Below are 23,350 nucleotides of genomic sequence, written 5' to 3'. Positions count from 1 at the left end.
TGCTTCATCATCATAGATTTGTAGTAACTCTGTTACCCTAGCTGAGAATAGTCCTGGGCTGTTCTTGAACCCCTGTGGGAGTCGACAGAATTTTTTCTGTGACCCAAATGCGGAGAAAGCGGTCAAGTATCTGCTTTCTGGTGCAATGTTTTGACAAAAGAAACCATTAGAAATGTCTAATGTCGTTTTATATTTTTTCCTAACTATGTTATTCATTAGGGCTGCACTATGCGAGTTTTGTACTGCAAAAGTTTTGCAACATGTATTAAGGTGTCTGTAGTCCAAAACTAGACGATATGAATTGTCTGGCTTGGAGACAGGAAACAAAGGATTGTTCATTTGAGAGGTGCATGTTTCAATCACCCCCTGGTACTCAAGTTGATCTAAGATCTCCCTGACCTGTTTTTTAGCTTCTTGCTTTATGGGATACTGCCGTTGGGCAGTTGGTTCACTTTTTAGTTGGATTTTGTGAGGCGGAGAATCCTCATCCCATCCTACATGATTTTTATACAATGCAGGTGCCTGGGCTACTGCCCATTTCCTTGCATATGTATATTTTTTATGAATCGGAATGTGATTCGAGAAGGCGGGCATAATCACTTCTTCGCCACGAGGGCACTCCCTGACAAACTCCGGGGGCCAATCTTTTTCAGCTAACAGAATATCATAGCCTTTTGAGAGCTTATCCCAAAATAGACCCTTAATTTTCCTAGTCTTATCACCCTCTATACGCAATGTTATTTCGTATATTTTATGGGGCTCGCTAAGTCTGGCGTCGGCAGTTTCAACCTGAATGAATTCATTCGTGTCCACTGTCTCCAGATGACTCATCAAGATCTTGCGCGCTATACTGATCTCTGCTGCACTGTCCAACATTGTCAATGCCCACTCCCCGTTTTTCAACTGTGTCCTCAGTATTCTCGGCATGGTTGATTACTCTAATACTGGCTACCTTCTTTTTCTGAAATTGAGATTTCTTATTTTGAGCAGGTTCCTTGTCTTTGGACTTGGTGTGCTCTCCTGGGTCTGACCGTCCTCTTCTTTCCGAATTCTGTGGAAAAGATCGAGAGGGACGTGTATCAATACTTTGATATCTATCAGGTTTTTTAATATTATCCCTATTTCTAAGGTTATATCTTTTCTCAGAGGGCTCCCGTTGGGGAGACTGGCGTTCTCGAGTCGGAGTTCTTTCCCTCCGTCGAGGAGACCTTCCTCTGGACTGGAAAACTTTTTCCTTGGGAGTGGATTGTTTATTTCCATCCCAGCTCTTTTTAGGAGTGTTTAAATTATTTTTAATAAATAATTTTTCTGGATTTTCGAGAAGTTGGGGCTTAACTGGTTTCCCACCCAAGCTGTCTCTACCTAATTCTTCATAGCATTTTTCTATGATTTTTGCAAGTTCAACAGGATCTTTTATATCTGTTTCCCTCAACTTCTGGCGAATCGCCACAGATGCTGCTTCTCCCTTTACATTGGCTAATAATATAGCCGTGACCTGCTTGAAATCTTTCAGTAATTTCATACCTAGATTTAAAGCGGGTTCTGGACCGAATTCATTTTGAATCTGTTTTAGCACGTCTGGTATTACCGCCATAGACGGAACACCGTGTGTTTTTGTGTAAATGGAAGCAAAGACTGTACCCCAAGTGTCGCAGTCCTCCACGTGTGGTGCGATTCCCATAGGAAGGCAGATGGTCAAGATTCTGTGTTTCTCAATAGGGGTAGTATCAGGAAATACTGCCTCTATTTGAGTGATTTTCTGGGCTAACCAGAAAGGAATTTGTTCCCGTTTTACGGGTGTTTTACCAAGACATGACTGTATGTTCTGTGGTGTAATTTTATTTGTGTTCCCCTGATGAGGGGTCAGCTGGTGTGAATTGACAGCTGGCTGGACTGTTGCAGTCCGTATTACATATTGGACTAATTGCCTATGTATTTTTATTAATGTGTTTAGCTGTACTAACAGCTCTTCTCTAGACATTTTTGCAATGTCAGGATGTGGTGTGTAGCTGGCTAGAACCGGCCACGTGGCTCCTGGTCTACCTAGTGGACCGAGCCTGGTTATGTGATCATTGTGTTTTAGGGCGCCATTAAACCAGAGCAGGTGCTCTTGAAATTTAAGTGGAATTTCAACCTCCTCGAAAGGGGCGTACTCATCCGGAGGTTCCTCTATTTTGTAATAGTGAAACTCTTGTGTTATAGCGTTTACCGCTGGAAAGTTTATCCATGAATAGAATACCTCTGTCTGCCGATACTCGTGAGCCTCTATCACGAAAATTACTGTACCACCTTGAGGTGTCAGTCCATGTTCTATAAGTTTTAAAGTTATAGATCTTCTTAACTGGACCGGGATGATAATAGCATCCGGGTCTGTTTGTAGGAGACTCGTGTCCTCCTCTATTAGTATGGAAGCCAGCCTAGCTGCTTCTTCATTGTCTGACATTTTAAAAATGCAGTTTTTGCAGAGTAGGTCTCCAAGGAGACAAAGATTAGATGCACAATATTTTGGAACACTGTATCCTTCAACGTTGAATAAACCAGAGCTTTACATAGGAATCTCTTCCTACTAAGGTCGGGCGGATTTTAACCTTTCACCCACTCCAGACGTCTATTGGAGTATTTACGGGAGAAAGGGGTGTGAAATATGCACGACTGAGTTACTCAACAAGTCTTACGTTAGTTTATCGCCTTACCAAACGTTAGGGCGCCATGTAGTGTAGTTCCTAGTTTCCCACTAGGCCCTGCGCATTGGAATAACATAAACAGTAGTATCGACGTGGAACTGCTTATATTCCAGGCCTCCACTGACTATGCTAAACTTAATTGGGTTGTGTTACCAACTAGCTCAGAGGTCACTGGAAACTTTCTTCTCTGCATAGGAAGTGATCAGCTTCCTTGGCACAGACAAGAAGGGATTCAGCTTTCCAACAACCGTGCAACATGACAACTTTGCTCCTCAGATCAAGAGTCGATCTCTAGGGTCGTGTGAAACAATAGACATAGATTTCACTCAGTCAGTCTAGTGCAGTTTACTTTCACAGTATGTAGAGAATAGAGAGACGGGCGTGTATCAATAAAGGGTTAACATTTATTGAACAGTCTTTCTTCTCATACAAGAGAAATGTATTGCCACAATTGCAATAACTGTTATTATAAAAAGTACGTACAGTAAGATAAGAATAGCAAAATAGAACTGTAAAAGCATTGATATGGTTTCTTAGCCATACAATGGTTTAAAAGTAATAAAACATATATACAGTCATATATACATTAGGCTAACATACTCAACTGGTGCTTCTAACTAAGCCTACCCCTGTGTGCCTGACCTAGGCCTAACACGTGAAGGGGAGTAAGTAAGTAGCTTAAGTTAAGTTGGTTTTGCCAAGGTTTGTTTCAAGAATTCTCGTCTAAGGGTTTAGTCAACACCATACCTCTGAATAGAATGATGGAGGATTGGTATCTCCTTCAGGGGTCTCTCTCGATATCCCAGTCACCCGCGAGGGTAAACTGGAAGCGCCGGGACTGGATTTCTCTGCACGAGAAAGGCAGCGGCTTCTCTCAGCGCGTCTGGAGGAAGGAGGGGTGACAGCGTCCGCGGGCAGCTGGGCTGGATGTCTTCGCAGAGGACGGCTGCACGGCTCCTCAAGCGTACTGCACCATAGGTCGCGCTGTAGCGGCGATAATGGTAATCAGTAGCTTCACCACCACAGGATAGCAGGCTGCAGCGACAGAGTGCTCAACAGCAGTTAGCTTCGCTCTCACAGCTCACAGCTTCGCATTGCTTAAGGCAACGTTGGTAATATTTATACCTGACAGGTGCCGGGTTTGACGCAAGTTTGCTGGACATAAGACGTCAATTAAAGATGTCACTAGGAAGTGGCAGCTATCAGTTGCTCATTAGAGTTCTATTACTAATCAAAACATAGCAAGCGGGGATTTCCAGGTTTGCTAAGTTTTTATCTTGTTGAAGAACTCGGAGTGTTATCTAGGAATATCAGATAGTGACTGCTGCTCTGTCATTGCACTAATTGGTCGCAAAGGAAGTAGCAGAGAGTCATGCTGGAATGTGGCTCTGTGGCTCTGCTCGTGTGAGGCCAGAGATGACTTTACAGAAAATCGCACTTGAACGGTTATGCCAATATAGGGAATAAATGGATTTATAGCCGAATAGGGGCATAAGGTCACAGTATCGATCAGGAACCTAGATAAGCACATGACAGTGAGAGCAGGCCGGACGTTCTGTAGAAGGCTGGGATTTTCCATGACGGGAGCTTCACATCCGCACCACCGAATAAGATTGACTAAAGCTGTGAAAGAGGATCTGGTAATCTGGTTGCGGTTTTTGGAAGACTTTAATGGCATCTACTGTGTGGCAAGTGCACATTTTTTCAAATGCCTCTGGGGCTCAAGGTTTTGGGCTCTTTTGGGAGGGACGCTGGTGTGCTGAGCGTTGGCCGGCACATTGGTTAGAGCAGGGTCATAGCATCGCATTCCTGGAGTTCTTTCCTCTACTGGTGGCTTTACAGGTGTGGGGTGAGGAGTTCCGGGATCGCTGTGTCCTTTTTCAAATTGACAACATGTCTGTCGTGAACTTAGTTAACTGGCAGAGAGCTAGAGATGTACATGTCCTGCAATTACAGTGTTCTTTTATGTTGCAAGCTCTTACATTGAACATTGTGTTTAAGGCAAAGCATATACCAGGCATAAATAACTCCATAGCAGATGCTCTGTCTCATTGTAATTGGCAGGCATTTCGGGAGCTGGCGCCAAGGGCGGACAGCTGCAAGACGGAGATTCCTTCAAACATCTGGGACCTGGGGGAGTGAGAATTGCTGAATTGGTGGAACAATCCATTGCTCAGTCAACAAGACGCAGTTACCGCCAGGCGTGGTTCGAATTTTTATCTTATGCTTCCTCTCAGGATCAGAGTGGTGCAGCATTTGGTAATGAACAGTTCATGTTACGCTTTGTGTTGCATCTGATGGACAAAGGTTTGTCACACACAACTATTTCAGGCAAACTTTCGGGAATTTCTTTTTATAGTCAGCTGTTGTTGGGGGTGGAGTTGCAGGTTGGGGTTTTGTTACGAAGGATGCTGAAAGGTTTCAGCAGAAGTAAGGTTCATTCATCCACGTTACGGGAACCAATTACTTTTGATCTTCTACAACAAATTTTAGTTTGGCTGCCCAGTGTTTGCTACAATGAGTAGGACGTCATCAGGTTTAGGCTGTGCATGATATGGCTGTTTTTTGGTGCTTTTCGGATTTCGGAATTGCTTGGGTTAAAGGATCAGAAGGGTCTTTTATCGTCGGATGTGCAAGTTGTGAGGGGGTTGGTTCTACGGATTTGGTTGTGACAGTCAAAAACAGACCAGATGGCAAACTGAACATGGATCCAGCTGGGTGGGAATGGGGTGGTTGGTTTTTGTCCATTAAGTGAATGGGAATCCTTTGTTAAGTCTCCTCAATTTCGGCCTGGGGTTATTTTCTGTCACCAAGATGGGGGTAAGATTACCTGTTTCCAATTTTTGGCTGTTTTGAGGAAATTGTTAGCTTTGGCTGGGGAAAATCCGTTGCTCTATGGGACTCACTCCTTTCGAATTGGGGCGGCTACGGAGGCGTCCAGATTGGGTTGGGGGAGGGAGGAGTTGCAAACGTTGGGTCGTTGGAAATCTGACTGTTGTTACAGATATGTTCGACAGTGAATGCTGTCACATTTTTGTATCTATGCTGGTTAATTCTGGTTTTCTATTCTTAGGTCGAGTTTTATCTTTTCCAAGGAGAAAGAGGACGTGGATAGTAGGACACTCATTTGTGAAATGGTCAGCTGTATTTGCGGAACAACAAATCTGTGGAAGAGCTTTGGGGTTACACAGTAAAGACCATGAAGTATTGTGGAAAGGGGTTGTGGGAATGAGGTGGAGAGATCTTTTTCCTTTATTGTCTAAATTGGCCATTGAGTGGGGATTTCCAGATCTGTTAATATTACATCTTGGGGAGAATGATCTCGTGGAGCTTTCCGGTCTTTCACTTATTCATCAGATGCAGTTAAATCTAGCTGTGATTAAAGACAAATGGGTAGGTACTGCTGTTTTATGGACTGAATTTATTTATCGACAGTAATGGAGGGGGGCTCGTACGCATTCAGCAGTGGAGAGAGCTCGCCGGAAATTAAATAGAGCTATGAAAACATATTGCACAGCAATGGGAATTCATATTTTAGTCCATGAACTGATTTCTGGTAAAAAGCTGCATGTTCAGACAGGATGGAGTCCATTTGTCTCAGATGGGACAGGCCTATTATCTCATGGAGTTACGGGATCGGCTGGCTCATTTTTGGGGTGTTGATTTATGGTGTACTAACAAGGTCAGCTAAACTATTTCATTTTCCTATTTTTGGGGCGGGGGCAGGAAAACTCTCTGGTTTTCCTGGGTGGCGTTCTTTGGGGATAGGATGGTCTAGAGCGGACTTATCCTTTCCCTCTTGGGGTGGGGGGAGGGTAGGTGGAAAATGGCAAAAGGGAAACATTTGAAGAGAAAAACATTGGTTTAGAATTTTACAGTTTTAGGATTTTGCAAATGATGAATTATTGGGGAATTGGTGTTTTAAGTCAGTATGGGGATTGTGTTGGGGTATTATTCAAAGTTTTTATCTATATAATAATAAATGAAAAGTTGCGGATTTCTGTTTTTGACTGTCCTAAAATAAAGTGACCTTTCTGCTATTCAAGAGATATGTGTGGAGTGGTCTTATTGCGCGATGGGTCCCAGGGGGACGTGGCACGAGCCGGTGTCCCCCTGGGAAAGTTTGCGCTGTGGAACGGTCCATGCAACGCGATTGGTCGGGCGTGTGGGAGGGGGGGCTGAGTTTAGCGGCATGCAAGGTGGGAGGGGCTGTCATCGGGAGGAGGAGAGGAGTGGCGCAGCTTCGTTTTGCCCACCCTCCCTTCCCAACTGCTAACATGTCATGTTTGTTTTGTTTTAGTTTAAAAAAAAAAAAAAGTCACCTTGGGTTAGTCTTTACAGTTTTCCTTGTCTCGTTTTGTTCCTTTTTAGGCGTTCTTTGGGGATAGGATGGTCTATAGCGGACTTATCCTTTCCCTCTGGGGGTGGGGGCAGGGTAGGTGGAAAATGGCAAAAGGGAAACATTTGAAGAGAAAAACATTGGTTTGGAATTTTACAGTTTTGGGATTTTGCAAATTATGAATTGTTGGGGAATTGGTGTTTTAAGTCAGTATGGGGATTGTGTTGGGGTATTATTCAAAGTTTTTATCTATATAATAATAAATAAAAAGTTGCGGATTTCTGTTTTTGACTGTCCTAAAATAAAGTGACCTTATATGCTATTCAAGAGATATGTGTGGAGTGTTCTTATTGCGCGATTCAACATATTTAAATTGAAAAGGTGCCATTCAGTTTTACACTTACCCTGTATGGGATAAACTCTCGGAAACGCCACGCCAAACCTTCGCTGTACGCAGTCACGGTTTAAATAGCCAGACATTGAGCATCAACATCAACACGCGTGTCACGTAATGACGTGCACGTGTGTTGTTATGTAGTTCTTTAGGAGTCCCGTCTGCCATTTTGGTAGTTCAAGGGTTATGAGGCATTTGCCATGACGATCACATGGGCAAAAATAAACAACCAGTCTCTCGTTTAGTTTCACAACTGTGTGGATCGCCCAGAAAGTCCATTATTACACTTAAATGAAATCACACATCTTATTCCACAATTCGAGATTTCCAATAAGTTTGTTTTTTCTATTTAACACATCACCTGTGAGGAAAGGGTTATACCCAAAGGACAAGATCGTCCCCCGAATGCCAACTAGAAGCCCTGGCAAGATGTACAGCTCTGCTAAGGTGTTGCTCACGTAAGTCACAGAAAAAAGGCAAGTATAGAAGAAGACCCCGAGCCACTTAGTTCCAAAGTAGATATTGAAAAATAGAACAAAGTATATAGAAATGCGGAAAAGAGTATATAAAGTTATGCATCATTTTTTCAAAATATCTCCAGAGCGACAAAATGCCAAATTGCCCTACACATCAAAATCTATAAAAAGGAGGGAGAGACAAATAAGCACCAAATATTACATATTGGCATATCTTAAGGAAATACGAATGCTAGTTAGCATTAATTGTACATATCACTATGTTGGTCATTAGTGTGAATATACCAAAAGTCATCAAGGGGTACAATTTGGAAAGAGGTAAAGACCCCTGGTAATGTACCTTACGTTAACATTACTACGGATCTTACACATAACATTCCCAGCAACAGCGCGCTGTACATTGTACAGTACGATGATCAAATTTACCCCAATGTATTTTAACCTTCATGCGGGCGTGCAGGATATAGCCATAGCCCACCACTTTTTATGGAAAAAGCCCTTCGAGATGGCCTTGGCATTTATACATGGTGATCATATAAACGTTCATGTTAACATTGAACATGTTTTGCCTTACCAAAGTACAGAGCAGATTAATCCTTTAGGAACACAAACATCTCTTTATCAATGTTTAAACCATACTCAACAGCCCGAAGTTTACAAATCCATGAGGCCGCCAGTCTACGTAAATGTAAAACCCTGTTACTTCCCCTCGGGTCATCAGACAAGGTACCTTAATGAGGAGAGTTCTGCTGAGCCATGCGTCTTGTTAAAGTGCACAGCTAATGGGTAGCTTGCATTCCCATTTCTGATAGCACGTATGTGCTCCTGGATCCTCTCTTTGACAGGTCTAAAGGTGCTCCCAACATAAATAAGCTTACAGACACAGATAATACAGTAAACTACAAACTTACTATTAGAGTTCATGAAGGACTTGATTTTGTACTGTATCGGGGTATTGTACCTGAAACTTTTTATCCTGTCCAAGGTGTGTACACACAAAGAGCAATGGCCACACTTATGAAAACCCTCAGGTGGTGTACCCAACCAAGTTGTAGTGGGTCTCTGTCTCTTCGGATTATAAAAACTCTGACTCAACATGTTTCTTAACGTCCGTCCACGTTTGTAGATGATAGTAGGTTTAGAATCCGTTACTTTTGTAGATCTAAGTCAGTCCGTAATATGTGCCAATGTTTGTTGATTATTCTGAAAAATGTACTACTATGTGTGGTATACGGAGTCACCAGTCTCACCTTATTTTTGAAAGTACCCTTCCTGTTGCTCTTAGTTTTAGGTACTAAAAGTTTGGTGTGATCGAGAGTGCTTACTTTGTTCGAAGCCTTACTGAGGATTTTGTGATCATATCCCCTAGAACTAAATCTAGCCACGGTGTTATTAATTTCTTTGTGGAAAACTGAATCCTCGCTACAATTTCGTCTCAGCCTAGTGAGTTCTCCGTACGGTATAGAGTTGATCTGGGAGCGGGGATGTGCAGTTTCCGCGTGCAATAAAGCATTGCAGGCAGTGGGTTTCCTGTACAGTGCCGACATGATGTGATTGTCCTTAATGTACAATTTTAAGTCCAAAAATATTGTGTCATTCTGGCTATGGGAGTGTGTAAACTGGATGTTTTACGTGCTTGAGTTGAGAAATTAACAGAATTCAAGGAGTTCCACAGAATCACCCGTCCATATCACAAGCACGACATCTATATAACGCTCCCAATAGATGACGTGATTAATCAAGTGATGGGGGCATTTAGCCCAGATATAAAACTTCTCCATCCAACCCACAAAAAGATTGGCGAAGGATGGAGAAAACTTGGAACCCATAGCCACTCCCCGGTGTTGTTTGTACCAGAAGCCATTGTGGAGGAACACATTATTTTGCAGTACCAGAGTAGTCATTTCTAATAGCATAGAAGTATGTACCCATAGAAAAGCATCTCTCTTTGAAAGAAAGTATCTGACCCCCTCTAATCCCTCACTAGTTGGAATAGAGGTATAGAGTGAACTAATATCTAGAGTGACGAATCTGCAGGTCTCTGTCCACACAAAATCTTGTAGCTGGTTTAACAAGTCCTTAGTGTCCATTATAAATGATGGTAAGTTGGAGATGAAAGGTTGTAAGTATCGATCAATGTACTCCGAAATATGTTCGGTTGGTGACCCGATGCCGGAAATTATTGGTCTGCCAGGAGGAAAACCCCCTGGCTTATGAATTTTGGGGAGAGTATAGAGACATGGTGCCACCGGATTGGGAACAAAAAGATATCTAAACTCTTGTTCATTGATAAGACCATTTTCCCTCCACCTTTTCAAGTTAGTTTCAAGTACGCTGACAATACCAGGAAGGGGATTTGCTGGAAGAGGGGCATATGATATGATGTCTGACAGTTGTCTATCAATTTCCAACAAATAATCAGTCGTATCCATCAAAACAAGGTTCCCACCCTTATCCGCCTCTTTCAAAACCAGATCTGGTTTCTTGGTCAGGTTACGAAGAGCCTTTCTCTCTCCCCCAGATAGATTGTCTCTTACTTTGGGAGGCTTCAAAAAATGTGTGTCTTCCCAAGAATATAGATTTGCAGTCACCAACCGTAAGAATGTCTCCATCACATTATCACTTCCCAAAGAGGGAAAGAAAATCGATTTTGGTCTAAAACCACTGTCAATACTTAAATCTGGCGCTACATCTAAATCTGTTAGAATTTGGGAAATTGTGGGTGTATTGCAATCGTCCTCATTTATAGCCAACAAAGTCTGTATGTCAATGATATCCTGTATAGTCTTACCATGGATGGTCATGTGTGGTGTAGGTGCATCAGTCAGTTTTTTTAGATTTAGTGCAAGATACTTTTTGAGTTTTAAATTCCGCACAAATTTCAAGACATCAACATGTAGTTATTGGAAATCAGGTTCAGACACCGGAAAAAAATTGAAACGTTTCGACAGAAGTTTTATTTCATCTTCACATAAGGTGCGACTTGACAAATTTACAATAGAAATGTCCTTGTTAGCACTAAATTCACAGTCAAGATTCACATTCGGAGGGGAGCCAAGACCCTCTAAGGCTACTACTTGTTCCCTGTTTTGTGTCTGGTATATTGTAACCCTCCTTTCCTTTTCCTGTTTGCCCTGTTGTACCCTCTCCTTGTCTTATAGGAATATTCGGGCGTTTGTTGTAATCTGCCTTGTTTCCCTTCCGAAACCTTTCTACCTCCTGTAAAAAAGAGTTGCACGGTGTTTCTTCACTATTCTTTGCTATGTTGGCACTGGTACTAGGTTCCTCAGTTGTATCACTTCTTATACTGGAAATATCAGATTTACTGTTAGAAATCCCACTAGCTTGATCGCTTAAGACTGAAATGTCTTTTTTGGGGTTAAGTTGGACATTATCAAATGTGCGTGCAAAGGTAAATACACAACATGACTTATAGTATGTATCATCTCTCCTTAGTTTACAAGACTTCTTTTTTTTTAGATAAATTTGATGTTTCGTCAATATCTCTTCAAGAATTTTATAGTTCTTGTCACTTACTTCTTTTAGATTCATTTGTTCTATCTCATTTTCTAATGTTTGGATCCCCACCAATAGTTGTTCCCTTCTTCTCTCTAATTAGGATGGACATCATCGCATAAGAGGAGCATGTCAGTAACTCTTGCCACTCCAGTAATAGGTCCTCGCCTAAATCATCAAAAGACGGAAAAATGATGACTCTAAGTCCCCGAGGGACCTGCTTCATATCTATATACTTTCCTAGTACCGTGGCATCCCACCATTTGGATGCCTCCTGCTAACGAAGCCTTTCTAGCTTTTGAAACTTAGATTTCATACCTTCGCCTTTGGTAGTAGTCTGAGTTACATTCGCATCTTTTCTATTGTTGAAAAGTTTGTCAAACAATTTGTTTCTATCATCCTTAAAGTAGATATATTCACCATATACTATTTAGTACTAAGGTTTAACAAAAGAACAAAGTGCACAGCCCACCACAAATAAATTACACTAAGCACAAGATGTCAGTGGTGGCCAGGAGATACCACTGCCATCTTGTGCTTAGTGAAATATAAAGCTATGTAAATGTAAAGAAATTTGAAACTGGAGGCTAGCTAGAGTGTAAGTTGATATCTTATGCTTTATTCATGGGAGGAGCACAAATACAGCAAACAGAATTCAGTATGGGTAATTGGTGGCTTCCACCAAACCACTGTGCTGCAAATACAAAAAGAAAGCATGCATTAGGAAAACATATGCTAAGATATCTCTCATATCACTTCTTCTTTTAGAAATAAAACCATATTTTTAAAAGCTCCAACCTTTCTATTTAAATGAAAATTTAGATTTTTTAATTTTGTGGTTTATGAATTAAATTAAATATTTCACAATTTGAAATTTGAATTGGGAATATCAAAGGCAGAATATTGAAGTGTCACAATATCCTAACTAGATGTTCAGCAACAAGTACGTTTGTATAGGTTTGCGCATTTGTTTGATGCATATATTTTTCTACTGCATTGAGGTTCAAATCATAATAATTATTTAGGCTGGGGTACCCAGCTTCCAGTGGTGATTCAGTGGCGGTCATAGAAGTCAAAAAGGTAAGAGCTGCAGGTCTAAAGTACTAAGAAGTGTTTTTTCCTTTGAAAAGGAAAGCTAAGCCCCAGTGATTACTTCCAAACCGTATTGAGACTAGTTATGAGGTAGAAATGTGTCTGCTTCAGACTTCAAAATGGAAAATGGAGTTCCTAATGCACATGTTGGCACCCATTTCTTAGGACAAACTTGTCATAGGTACCATTACTTGCACCTAATAAATTACGATCCCTGCAGTGTTGGACTCCGGGACACTCCTAATAAGGACTTTATGTGGCTGAGACTGGCTTACACCCAACCTAACCTCTGTCGAGGACCTCACTGGCCAATACAATGCAAAAATGGCAGAACTCCTTGGCACAGTCGCCCCTCTAAAACTTAAGAAATAAATGAGTATCCCTTCCAAATCCTGGTTTAATAAAGACCTCAACAATGAGAGACGACAACTCCAATTTGCCTATTGAAACTGGAGACAACAACCATCACTAATCAATCTCTCGATCCTCCAAGCTGAACGCCTAAAATACAAAAAACACATCTTCAGAAAACAGAAGCTCCTTCTTCCGAGCCCAACATGATCAGTCTAGAAACAAACCTAAAGACCTTTTCAGCATCATTAAACAGTAAACCTCCTCATTACGTCAACACTCAATCAATTGCTTCACTAAGCTTTGTGAATAGTTCACAACATACTGCTCAGACAAAAATAACTAACAACGAACTCTCTCTTGACTCATCCACCACCTTACCCTACCCCATGGATATTCCCCCTTGCAAGGAGGGCTCACCGAAAGCCTTATGTCCTACTAATTGCTGTCTCCCCAAACTTCCCCTCTCAGCAATCCAGAGCACCAACCTCAACCCTTTGCAATTGAAAAAGGATGCAACTTGGACCACATTTGATCATATGCTCAAACTAGTAGCTTGCATCCCCTCCCTGCTGCACTTCTAAAAAATCTCAGTCACATCATCTCTCCTACATGGACCAAAATCATCAACTCCTCCTCATCCATGCTGGCTTTCCTCAAACTTGGCAAAGTCACCCCTCATCAAAAACCAGATGCCAAACAGAACAACCTTAACAATTACAGACCTATAAGTAACCTCACTCTCCTGGCGAAATTCATTGAAAAATGTGTGCTCACACAACTCAACAACCACACTGAAAAATACAACACCTTCCAATATAGGTTCAGGAAAGGCTGAAGCACAGACACAGAGACTGCAATACTGAACATCACAGATGACCTGCATAGATCCCTGGATGAAGGCTAGGCCTGCCCTGTTGTCCTCTTAGACCTCTTGGCTTCTTTTGATACTGTCACCCATGACATCCTCCTAAACACCCTGTCACAGCGTGCAGGTAACACTGGAACTGGCCTTTGGTGGTTTGCTTCCTTCCTGAACGAATGCTCACAGTTAATCATATTAGACCAGTCCACCTCAAAAGCAACACCAGTCTCTCAAGGAGTTGTTCATGGGGCAATCCTGTCTCCTGCCCTATTCATCCTCTATATGGAACCCCTTGCAGTGATCATGACACAAGCCAGAATTGCCTATCATCTTTATGCAAATGACATCCAAATCTACATTAAAATCTCGTCAGTTAAAGATATCAAACATGTAAACAGCACTCTCTACACGGTTCAGTCCTGGCTGACTAACAACCATCCTAAGCTTAACCCCAGAAAAACCAAAATCCTGTCCTTCCAACCAAAAGGAAAGTCCATTCCCGTTGATATTTGGCTACACAACCTCACTGCATTAAACTGCAAACTATCAATCTCCAACTCTGTAAAATGTAAATGTAAATGTAAATGTACAGGTATTTATATAGCGCAAATCACCAACCGGTCTCTAAGCGCTTGCTTAGGGAACCCGTCCTGGTATTCCCCTGTGAGATAACCCCGACAGGGTATCCGCAAGGTGAAAGCCAGGCATCCCGCCGCAAGGGGGCTTTGTGGAGATTAAGCAAACTATTGCCCAGAGTCGCAGAGTGTGAACCCGTGAATCGAGTAGGCACCGGAGCGAGAATTGTCAAGTCCATGGACATTTTAGGACTCAAGAACCCGCCGAGCCGGGAATTGAAAACTGGTCCCGGGCTGACCTCTGCTTCCAGGTCTGCCTCCTCTAACCAGTGAGTCACACTTCTCCACATTCTCCACAAAATCTCTGGGGATAACAGTTGAAAAAAACCTGACCATAAAATAGCATATTAATGCCTGAGCTAAAAGCGCCTGCTGCACTTTGAAACACCTTAAAAAAATCAAACCCTTTATCCCCAACAAAGACCTAAAGATTGTGGTACACGCCTTAATCCTCTCTAATCTGGATGATGGCAATGCAAGGCTCATGGGGCCCTCAAAAACACACATTGCCTCTTTGAAAGCTTAACTCCATGACAAGATCAGACTACTGTCAGGGTAGAGTCGCTTTGACAACATCACTCCCACTCTTAGGAAAATCAACTGGCTACCAGTCGAGGCAAGATGTATATTCAAAATTGCTTGCATAGCCCACAAAGCTGTCTACACGGGAAAAACAGTTTACCATGAGAACAAACTATCAACAGCCGGCCAAAAGAGACCTCTTTGAAGCTCCAACAGTCTACTCCTGATTTTGCCCAACTTCAAGAAAGAAAAATCGCACACCTGCTCCTTCTCCAGGAACTACCAGAATCTGGGTCTCGTTACCACAAGATTTACGTGACAATTACTCATTCCCTCATTTCAAGAAGAAACTTAAACAACTTATTCTCAATAAATACCTAAATCCTCCCCCCTAAATGATCTCATTGGCCTGATGCTCCTCCCCCACACCTCACTCCTCTATATTTGAGTACCACTACCTTGGGGAAAAACTGTGACTCTACTCCCCCAGCCTTCGCAACTCCTCTGTACTGTTGCGTTTGCATAGCCTACTGTCTATCATACACTTCTTTTTATAAGGCTACTCTGTATGTCTAAACTCACCTATCCCATACCCTCTATCTAAATTTAAGTACCACTACCTTGGGGAAAACCTTTAACTCTAATCTCCCCACCTTCACACCTCCTTGTCATAACTACCTCAGAACTGTTGCGTTTGCATATCCTGGTGTCTATCGTATACTTCTTTTTATACAGATACTATGCATTTCTATGATATCCGATTGGCCTTATGCTTCTATCCCACACCCTACATCTAAATTTGAGCACCACTGCCTTGGGGAAAAACTGTGGCTCTACTCTCCCCACCTTTGCAACTCCCTATCTTAACTACCTCAGAAGTACTGCGTTGGCAAATCCTATTGTCTGTTGTACACTTCGTTTTATGCGTTTACTATGTATTTCTATGTACTCTTTTTATAAACCATGTGTAATTGCTGCTATATCATTACTATTGTCTACCATATACTTCTTTTTACAATGTTACTATGTACAATATAAATAGCACCAATCCCACATGGCTTCCTCCTTTCTTGATCCTTACAGGAGAATGGTTCAAAGTCTGTGCATAAAGTGAAAAATGAAATACAACAGTAGAAATCCCAGTAGAAACCACATTAAGTCCTCTTGGCCTTGTGCATGTTCTCCTGCAACACAAAGTCAGAGTCCATTTGGTCCACTCTTGTGGTCCTTTCATTGTCGAAAACCTCAGACTGCCACCTGCTTAGCTGTCAAAGAAAATGACCAAACATTAAATATAGATATTACTAACCACTCTATGGGAGGGTGAAACATACAGGTGGGATAATCCTTGACTCTGTTGTCTTAAATAGATTCAGGATTCTCCTTCACAACAGACTAGGAGAATCTGCAATTGTATTACAAGACCAGAGGCTCATATTATACATGTTGAAATCCTATTCACAACTGTTACTGCTGCAGGATCAACAGGTTTACAATCATATTTTTTTCAAGTTGACACTCTAAATCAATCTGTAGCTTTCACGATGTCCTCTAGCCTTGTGACAGCCACAGAGTCTTGGAAGCCTTGGCTCCACTAGTTGATGCGCCCCAAATTTTCCTGTATCAACACCTGCCATGAACATTACATCCTTCACCCATCTGCTCAAAGTTGATGGTATCGGGGTGAAAGATTTCCTAGAGTTATAAATAGCTGTAGTGAAGATGACCTCCTTAAAATATGAAAATTAACACCACCTAGAGTAAATTGCATGGCAGTAACAGCCAATGCCTGACGTCTGACACCCTTCTCAAAGCAACTAGACATAACAGAGGTAGTACTAACTTAGGAAAAAAACAACAAGTGACTTATCTGTACACTGTATTGATAACTTTCATAGATTCATATACTTGAAACTTCCCCATCGTCATAGTCGGAGTCCCATGGCAATAAAGACAAGTAGTGCACAGAAAAGCATTGAAAGCAACACCAAAATGAAGTGACATTTTTTAACCAGTTTGCAATGTTTTGCTAGATTGAAAACTCAGCCAATCAGAGCGCAGCTCCCTGAGCACTCTTCCCCAGCAAGGCCACTATACTTCATATTTCTAACCACACATCATGTGTGTGAGGGAGTCCCCCTAAGCTCTGCTCAGTTCTAAACAGTGGCAGTTACTTTGTGATGGCAGGGAAGTGTCGCCCCTAACGCCCGCTGCAGCGGCGCTAAACATGAAAAATAAAATGCCAATTAAATGATTTCATTGCCATTTTATGTTTCACATTAAGCATGCAGCAGCTGCCAGCCTGATCCAGCCGGGAGAAATAGGGGCGTGTTCTCCTCTGCTGTCGATTGGCAGCAGAGAAGGACTGAAGCAGAGCTGACTGGACGCTCTGCAGTGTGCATGTCACTCTGGCCGGCTGACTTGTGCTGGCCAAAGTGACATGCGCACTTTGAAGCTCTCCACCCAGCTGTATAAGACAGCTGGGTGGAGACCAAGAACAGGCCTAAAGGGCCTGAAGGAGCGTCCAACCAGGATGCTCCATTCAATCCTGGAGCTGCTCTCATGTTGATGCGAGTAGCACCAGGATTGGTGAGTGGAATTTCCTGGAGGCTGAAGCCCGTGGAGCCAACAGAAGAGGGACCGAGGAGAAGGCGGACATGCAGCAGGCAAGGTAAATTACTTTATTTTTTATTGTTTGCCACCCACCCACCACTTAGTTGCCCGTCCCACCGAAGCATAAACCCGCCAACCACCCCTGCCTCTAAAGGGCATTCAGTCAACTTTTGACCTTTTGACTTCAGATGTAACTACTGGTTTTTGTTGCTGGCTATCCATCATGTCAGAGAAAAGACTTTTTAGGCCACGTAAATCTTGCAACAAACCAAAATTATTTTCTGCAGACCCACACAAAGAATGTCTATGCTGGTTTTATCCTCAGCATAAGCCGAAGGACTGTAAATAATGCAGGACTTTTTTCATGATGACTTAAAAAGACAGAGACGCGAGGCTACTTTTGTGACTTCAGAAGAAAAAAGCCTCAGTGGATACTGCATCTGGTGAGGGAAGCCAGGAACCATCTTCACCTACTAGAAAACATAAACATGAGGCTTATTCCTCATATGAATAGTCTTCTGAAAAGACTAAGCATCATAGAAAATCAGCAGAGGCTAATAGTTCAGTTAAAAAAGGAGGTTCAAGCTCCCCTTCCTCTCTAAAAATACCTGAGTAGGAGGACTCTGAACTAGGTACTACTTTTAAGAAGCCTTCTTCTTCATGCAAAAAATCAAGACCTATTTCAACCGCAAGAAAAGAGGAAGCCATTTGCGGATTGATGCTATTTATACTGTGTTGGATTAGTTATGTTTTGTGTCACTTTCTGCCAGGCCTGCAGGATTGTGGGTATTTTAGTGCATTTTATTGCTGCGTGCAATAAACAGTAAGAAAAGAGAATGCATCATATTAGCCTCTGGTTGTGTAATAAAATTAACCTCGCTTCAGCCTGACTACATCATGTAAACAGCTAGTTATAGCATAATCCAGAGACCACTTTCAAAGAATTGTAAACGATGCACAATGCACCAACAGCTTACCCTATTCCAAACATTTCTTACTAGAAGCAGGTACCAAGCTGCTCTAAAAGAGGAATTCAAAAGCAATTCCCAACACAATGTGATTATAAGTGTTATCATTGCATGTTTACTTTGTGCTGTGACTAATCTGTGTTTTTCAAATTCCGTTCTAATGTCCCTCTTTGGTTCTGTATAGCATTTTATTTTTATAAATCTAATGGTATATGTTATGTACTCTAATAAATGCACTCACTATATGTTTATGAGTAGTTTAAGCTAAATGTAATATTTCTTTACTTTTTGCAGGAATAAGGACTGCACAAAAATGTTACAGATGTTAGAAACTTCAGTGATGAACAAGAATCAGTGTGATATTACAGCTGAAGACTATCAACAACTTATGGAAGTCTCAAGTTATCCCATCCTTTGCAACAGGGTAACATTTACTTGTATTTACATTAACATTTTATTACCTAAATATGAAAATATGAAAGCTTATATATATTTTTTTTAATTAAAATTGTGCCCTCATTTGTAACGGAGTTGAAAGTGGGCAACCCAGTATACCCTTGAGGGTTTGGGCAAAAAGTATGATAGGGTAAAGATACCTTCAAGGGATTTTAGTAAAACAAGAATTTTAAAGACACTTAAGGAATGAAATTGTGTGGGTTTAATGATTTGAGGCCACTAATGCTGGTTATGCAACAACAAAGATTTACAAATATTCAAAACTGTCACTTATAAGTGATCAGAAAAAGAGAGCAAAAAGGGGATTGAAAGACGGGTGTATATTTAAAAGAAGTATTTAATCTTTTATCAAATCAAATTAAAATGTTGGGTACAAGATGAAAAACAATGATGCAGAAGGGAAAATACATTAATCAACACAGCCCTTGCTACATCAATTGCTCAAGCTTTTCTACCTATCACAAAATTAACTAAACATTCAATGGTAGATAAAGCCACAGTCGACGTTTCGGTCTCTATTCTTTCGTGTGAGAGACCATCCTCAGGACATGGATTTCATATCTTGAGTACCCTTGTTCATATAAGTGCACAGATCAGAGACTCAATTTGTCTAGCACTGCTGTCGGTTGAATGATTAACGTTTTGCGGTGAAGTACCCTTATGGGAGCCAGCAGGTGTCCCGGGTAGGCAGGATGATTTACACCGCGAAGGCTAAGAATTGCCATAAGGAAGCCTGTCTAATCAGTCACTTCCAGAAGCCACAGATTTGAAACGAAATGGAGTCCTCAATAATTTTAAAGGGTTCTCTTACACATTAGAAGGTATAATAGTGTCTTCTTGCCAGTGTTTCTCAGTAAGGGAGTATGCTCTGGATTAAATGAGTCCGTCCTCACTCTGTAATTGCTTCATCTACTGCTGAAGCCCTGATTTTTAGCAACTTACGTGTTCAGCAGTGCTGGTAACAGGCTGCTAATAAAATTAGGTGTTCCTGTACTTATTACTTTACATATTAAAAACGGGTTAAAATAAACAATGCCTCTTTCTACGAAAGAATGTATTATTTTGCAGCCAATATTATTTTAGGTGTTTGATATATCGTGAACATTGCAGTGACAAGATTTCAGACACAGGAGGCCGAATTTAGGTCTTGGCGGTCCTGTTGAGCCTATGATGGGCTGACTGCTGTATTTAGATGTTACGGCTATGGCAAGCTTCCTGCTGCCGCGGTCTTCTCTGCTGGCTGACATTACTCCATCGCTGTCAGTCCGGTGGGATCGTGCCGACCTTATTTAGATGTTCCAGCTGGTCTGGCAGTCTGCGAGTGTTGTTCTCTCAGTGGAGTGACGTCCTGATGCAGTGAAGACAGGTAAGTACAAGTTATTTATGGGTCTAATTCCATATGTGTCGTGTTACAATGCAATGCATATGTAGGCAATGTGGTATGTCCCTTTGTGGCACATTTTGCATGCTGCTCACACATCATTCATACATTACTGATACATAGGAGTAATGTACGAGAGGCTTACCATCAATACTGGTGACAACGGACTCGTTCGGCATGCTGTTGATGTCGGTGCAGCAAAGGATGGACCTGGACAAAGGCATAGAAGAAGGAATCGTAAGTGGGAAGCAGAAAATGGGTACGTTATTGCCTCATAGCCTTCCAATGCGCTACCTCAGGATAGGAGGTCTTCCCGCCACAGTTGGTCCGGCGGGCAGGCACATCGCAATCAGCTTGGTGGGAATCTTGCCTGAAGTTCCGCCGCCAGCCTTTTCAGCCTCTGCCGCCATCGATGCTGTCCAGAAATCCTGGCGGAGTTGGCTGGACCATGGCAGTGTTTCATCTATGGAATCACCAATATCTAAATAGGGCAGACGGATCGCCAAGCCGGCAGGCGACAAAACCGCCAAAAGAGCAACGGCGGACCCAGTCCTGCCAAGATCTAATTCAGGCCCAGGGTTCTGTACATAGAACAATATGTTGTGCATCTGTCTCAAAACCAGGCTGCCAGGGATAGAGATCAGGGTGGGGGAAGGTGGGAAGTACTATGGGTGGTGGGGGAGACATGCACTGATATTGTATGACGCATATTGAAAATGTGGCATGCAGTTAGTTAATGTAATCTGCCCAGAATCATACAATCTTTTTGTCTATTGTCAAAGCCCTCCTCAGTCTGCTATTGCAAGTTTAATATTAATCCTGAGAATTCCCTCTTAAATTCGTACTACAAGTGTTCAAGGATATACACACTTGGGTGTTTCTCCAGAAACGTTTTGAAAATGAAACCTGATGATTTATCACTAGGGCAAAGGATCACTGACAGACTATCGATGGACAAAATATCGACCTACAGAAAAATCAACGCTGGAATATCGAAGGCAAGAATGTCGACATGCTATCTACAACATGGTAAGTACATGAATATTGAAACCAAAATATCGATGTTAAATATATTGTAATTAAAAATATCGGAGTTGTTTTGTAATAAAAAAAGTATACCATAAAGTAAATAATACTTATAAACCAAATAAACATAGTTAAAATATGTAATATTGTTTAAAATTTATAAATAATACATATACAATAATATGAAAATAATTAAATATATACATAAAATATATAATATATACTTACTTAATAATACGTTTTAATAATTATAAATTACTAATACATCTACACATATAAAACAATAACATAAATAAAAAGTAAATTATTTTTAATACATTAAAAAAATTAAATATATTTTCAATATTTTTAAAATTAATAATATACTACATTATCAAAAATAATAATAAAAATATTAAATAGCGAAATAAATAAAACTACTATTCAAAGTCCCCAAAAAACGACAGTAATGATAACATTGGATAGCGTAACACGTAAAATCACTATTCCAACTTCCAAAAATGCAACAGTAGGGAAAGCGTTGGATAGCGTAGGGGTAAAAATTACTATTCCCACTCCAGTAAGTGCAACATAGTGAAAGCGTTGGATAGCGTAGGGGTAAAAATTACTATTCCCACTTCAATAAGCGCAACAGTAGGGAAAGCGTAGGATAGCGTAGGGGTAAAAATTACTATTCCAACTCCAGAGGGGGCAACAGTAGGGAAAGCGTAGGATAGCGTAGGGGTAAAATTTACTATTCCAACTCCAGAGAGTGCAACATTAGGGAAAGCGTTGGATAGCGTAAGGGTAAAAAGTACTATTCCAACTCCAGAGGGTGCTACAGTAGGGAAAGCGGTGGATAGCGTAGGGGTAAAATTTACTATTCCCACTCCAGTAAGTGCAACGTAGTGAAGGCGTTGGATAGCGTATGGGTAAAAATTACTATTCCCACTCCAGTAAGTGCAACAGTAGGGAAAGTGTAGGATAGCGTAGGGGTAAAAATTACTATTCCAACTCCAGAGAGTGCAACAGTAGGGAAAGAGTTGGATAGGGTAAGGGTAAAAATTACTATTCCAACTCCAGAGGGTGCTACAGTAGGGAAAGCGTTGGATAGCGTAGGGGTAAAAATAACTATTCCAACTCCAGAGAGTAAAACAGTAGGGAAAACGTTGGATAGCGTATAATTTAAATATAACATACTTATAAATAGTTTTTGTATTTAAAATAATAAATAATTTAATTTTTACATAACTCTACTTCATTTACAAATACCCATTAATAATTATTAAAAATATAATTACAATTGAATAATTAATTAACAATAAATTAACAATAAATACCAATAAATATTAATTAATACATATTAGTCACCACATATTAAATATTGAACAATAAAAGTATTTTTCATACCAAATAATACTTTTTATGAAACATTGATTACCAATTAATTAAAAATAATTTCCAATTAATAAAAAGTCATTACCAATTACAAATATTAATTGCCAATTAACAAAATTAATTACCAATCAAAATATTAATTACCAATTAAAAAACATATTTTCCAATTGAAAACATTAATTACCAATTAAAAATAATAATTATCAATTAAAATAATTAATTTCCAATTAATAATTAATTAAAAATTAAATAATTATCCATACCAATAAATTTAACATAGGGAGCACTTGCACTGTGGCACTGAATAGCAGTGGCACAGTTCCCAAAGCATCTAACCAGCAAAACGTATCAAAATCAGAGGAGGCAATCAGTAAAAATGGAAGGAAGACTTATGCCAATGATGCCAGGCCTAACAAACAGGTTATGACTAAATTCAGATTTAAAGCCCACTTGGCATATTGAAAGAGGAAGGCGGAAACATGTGTTGCAAACCTTTCAAGAAACAAGTCACAACAGGTGAGTTAAGCAGGGAGAGATGATCCAACAACTGCAGAAAGGCAGAGACAAATGACAAAAACCCCTTAACAGTGCCCAGAGCAAGGCCTTGCTCTGAGCGCTATTACATCTCAGACAGTTTGGCCTGAAATGAGTCAAT

General features: G+C 40.9%; 1 protein-coding gene across 3 annotated transcripts in view; it reads left to right on the top strand.

The window, feature by feature from the left end:
* Positions 1–23,350, top strand: part of LOC147725392 (ADP-ribosyl cyclase/cyclic ADP-ribose hydrolase 1-like) — a 355,077-nt gene that overhangs the window by 83,601 nt on the left and 248,126 nt on the right. For 2 of the 3 annotated variants that reach the window (XM_086964520.1, XM_086964519.1), the window contains exons 2-3: positions 18,750–18,879; positions 21,217–21,321. In XM_086964520.1, coding sequence (XP_086820646.1) covers positions 18,750–18,879; positions 21,217–21,321 — 235 coding nt within the window. The remainder of the gene's footprint in view (positions 1–18,749; positions 18,880–21,216; positions 21,322–23,350) is intronic. The other variant, XM_086964521.1, reaches the window with a different exon arrangement.

Source organism: Lissotriton vulgaris, chromosome 3_2, assembly GCF_964263255.1.
Source record: "Lissotriton vulgaris chromosome 3_2, aLisVul1.2, whole genome shotgun sequence".
NCBI lineage: Eukaryota > Metazoa > Chordata > Amphibia > Caudata > Salamandridae > Lissotriton > Lissotriton vulgaris.
Note: the sequence above shows the minus strand (reverse complement) of the source record. Positions and strands in the feature narration are given on the sequence as shown.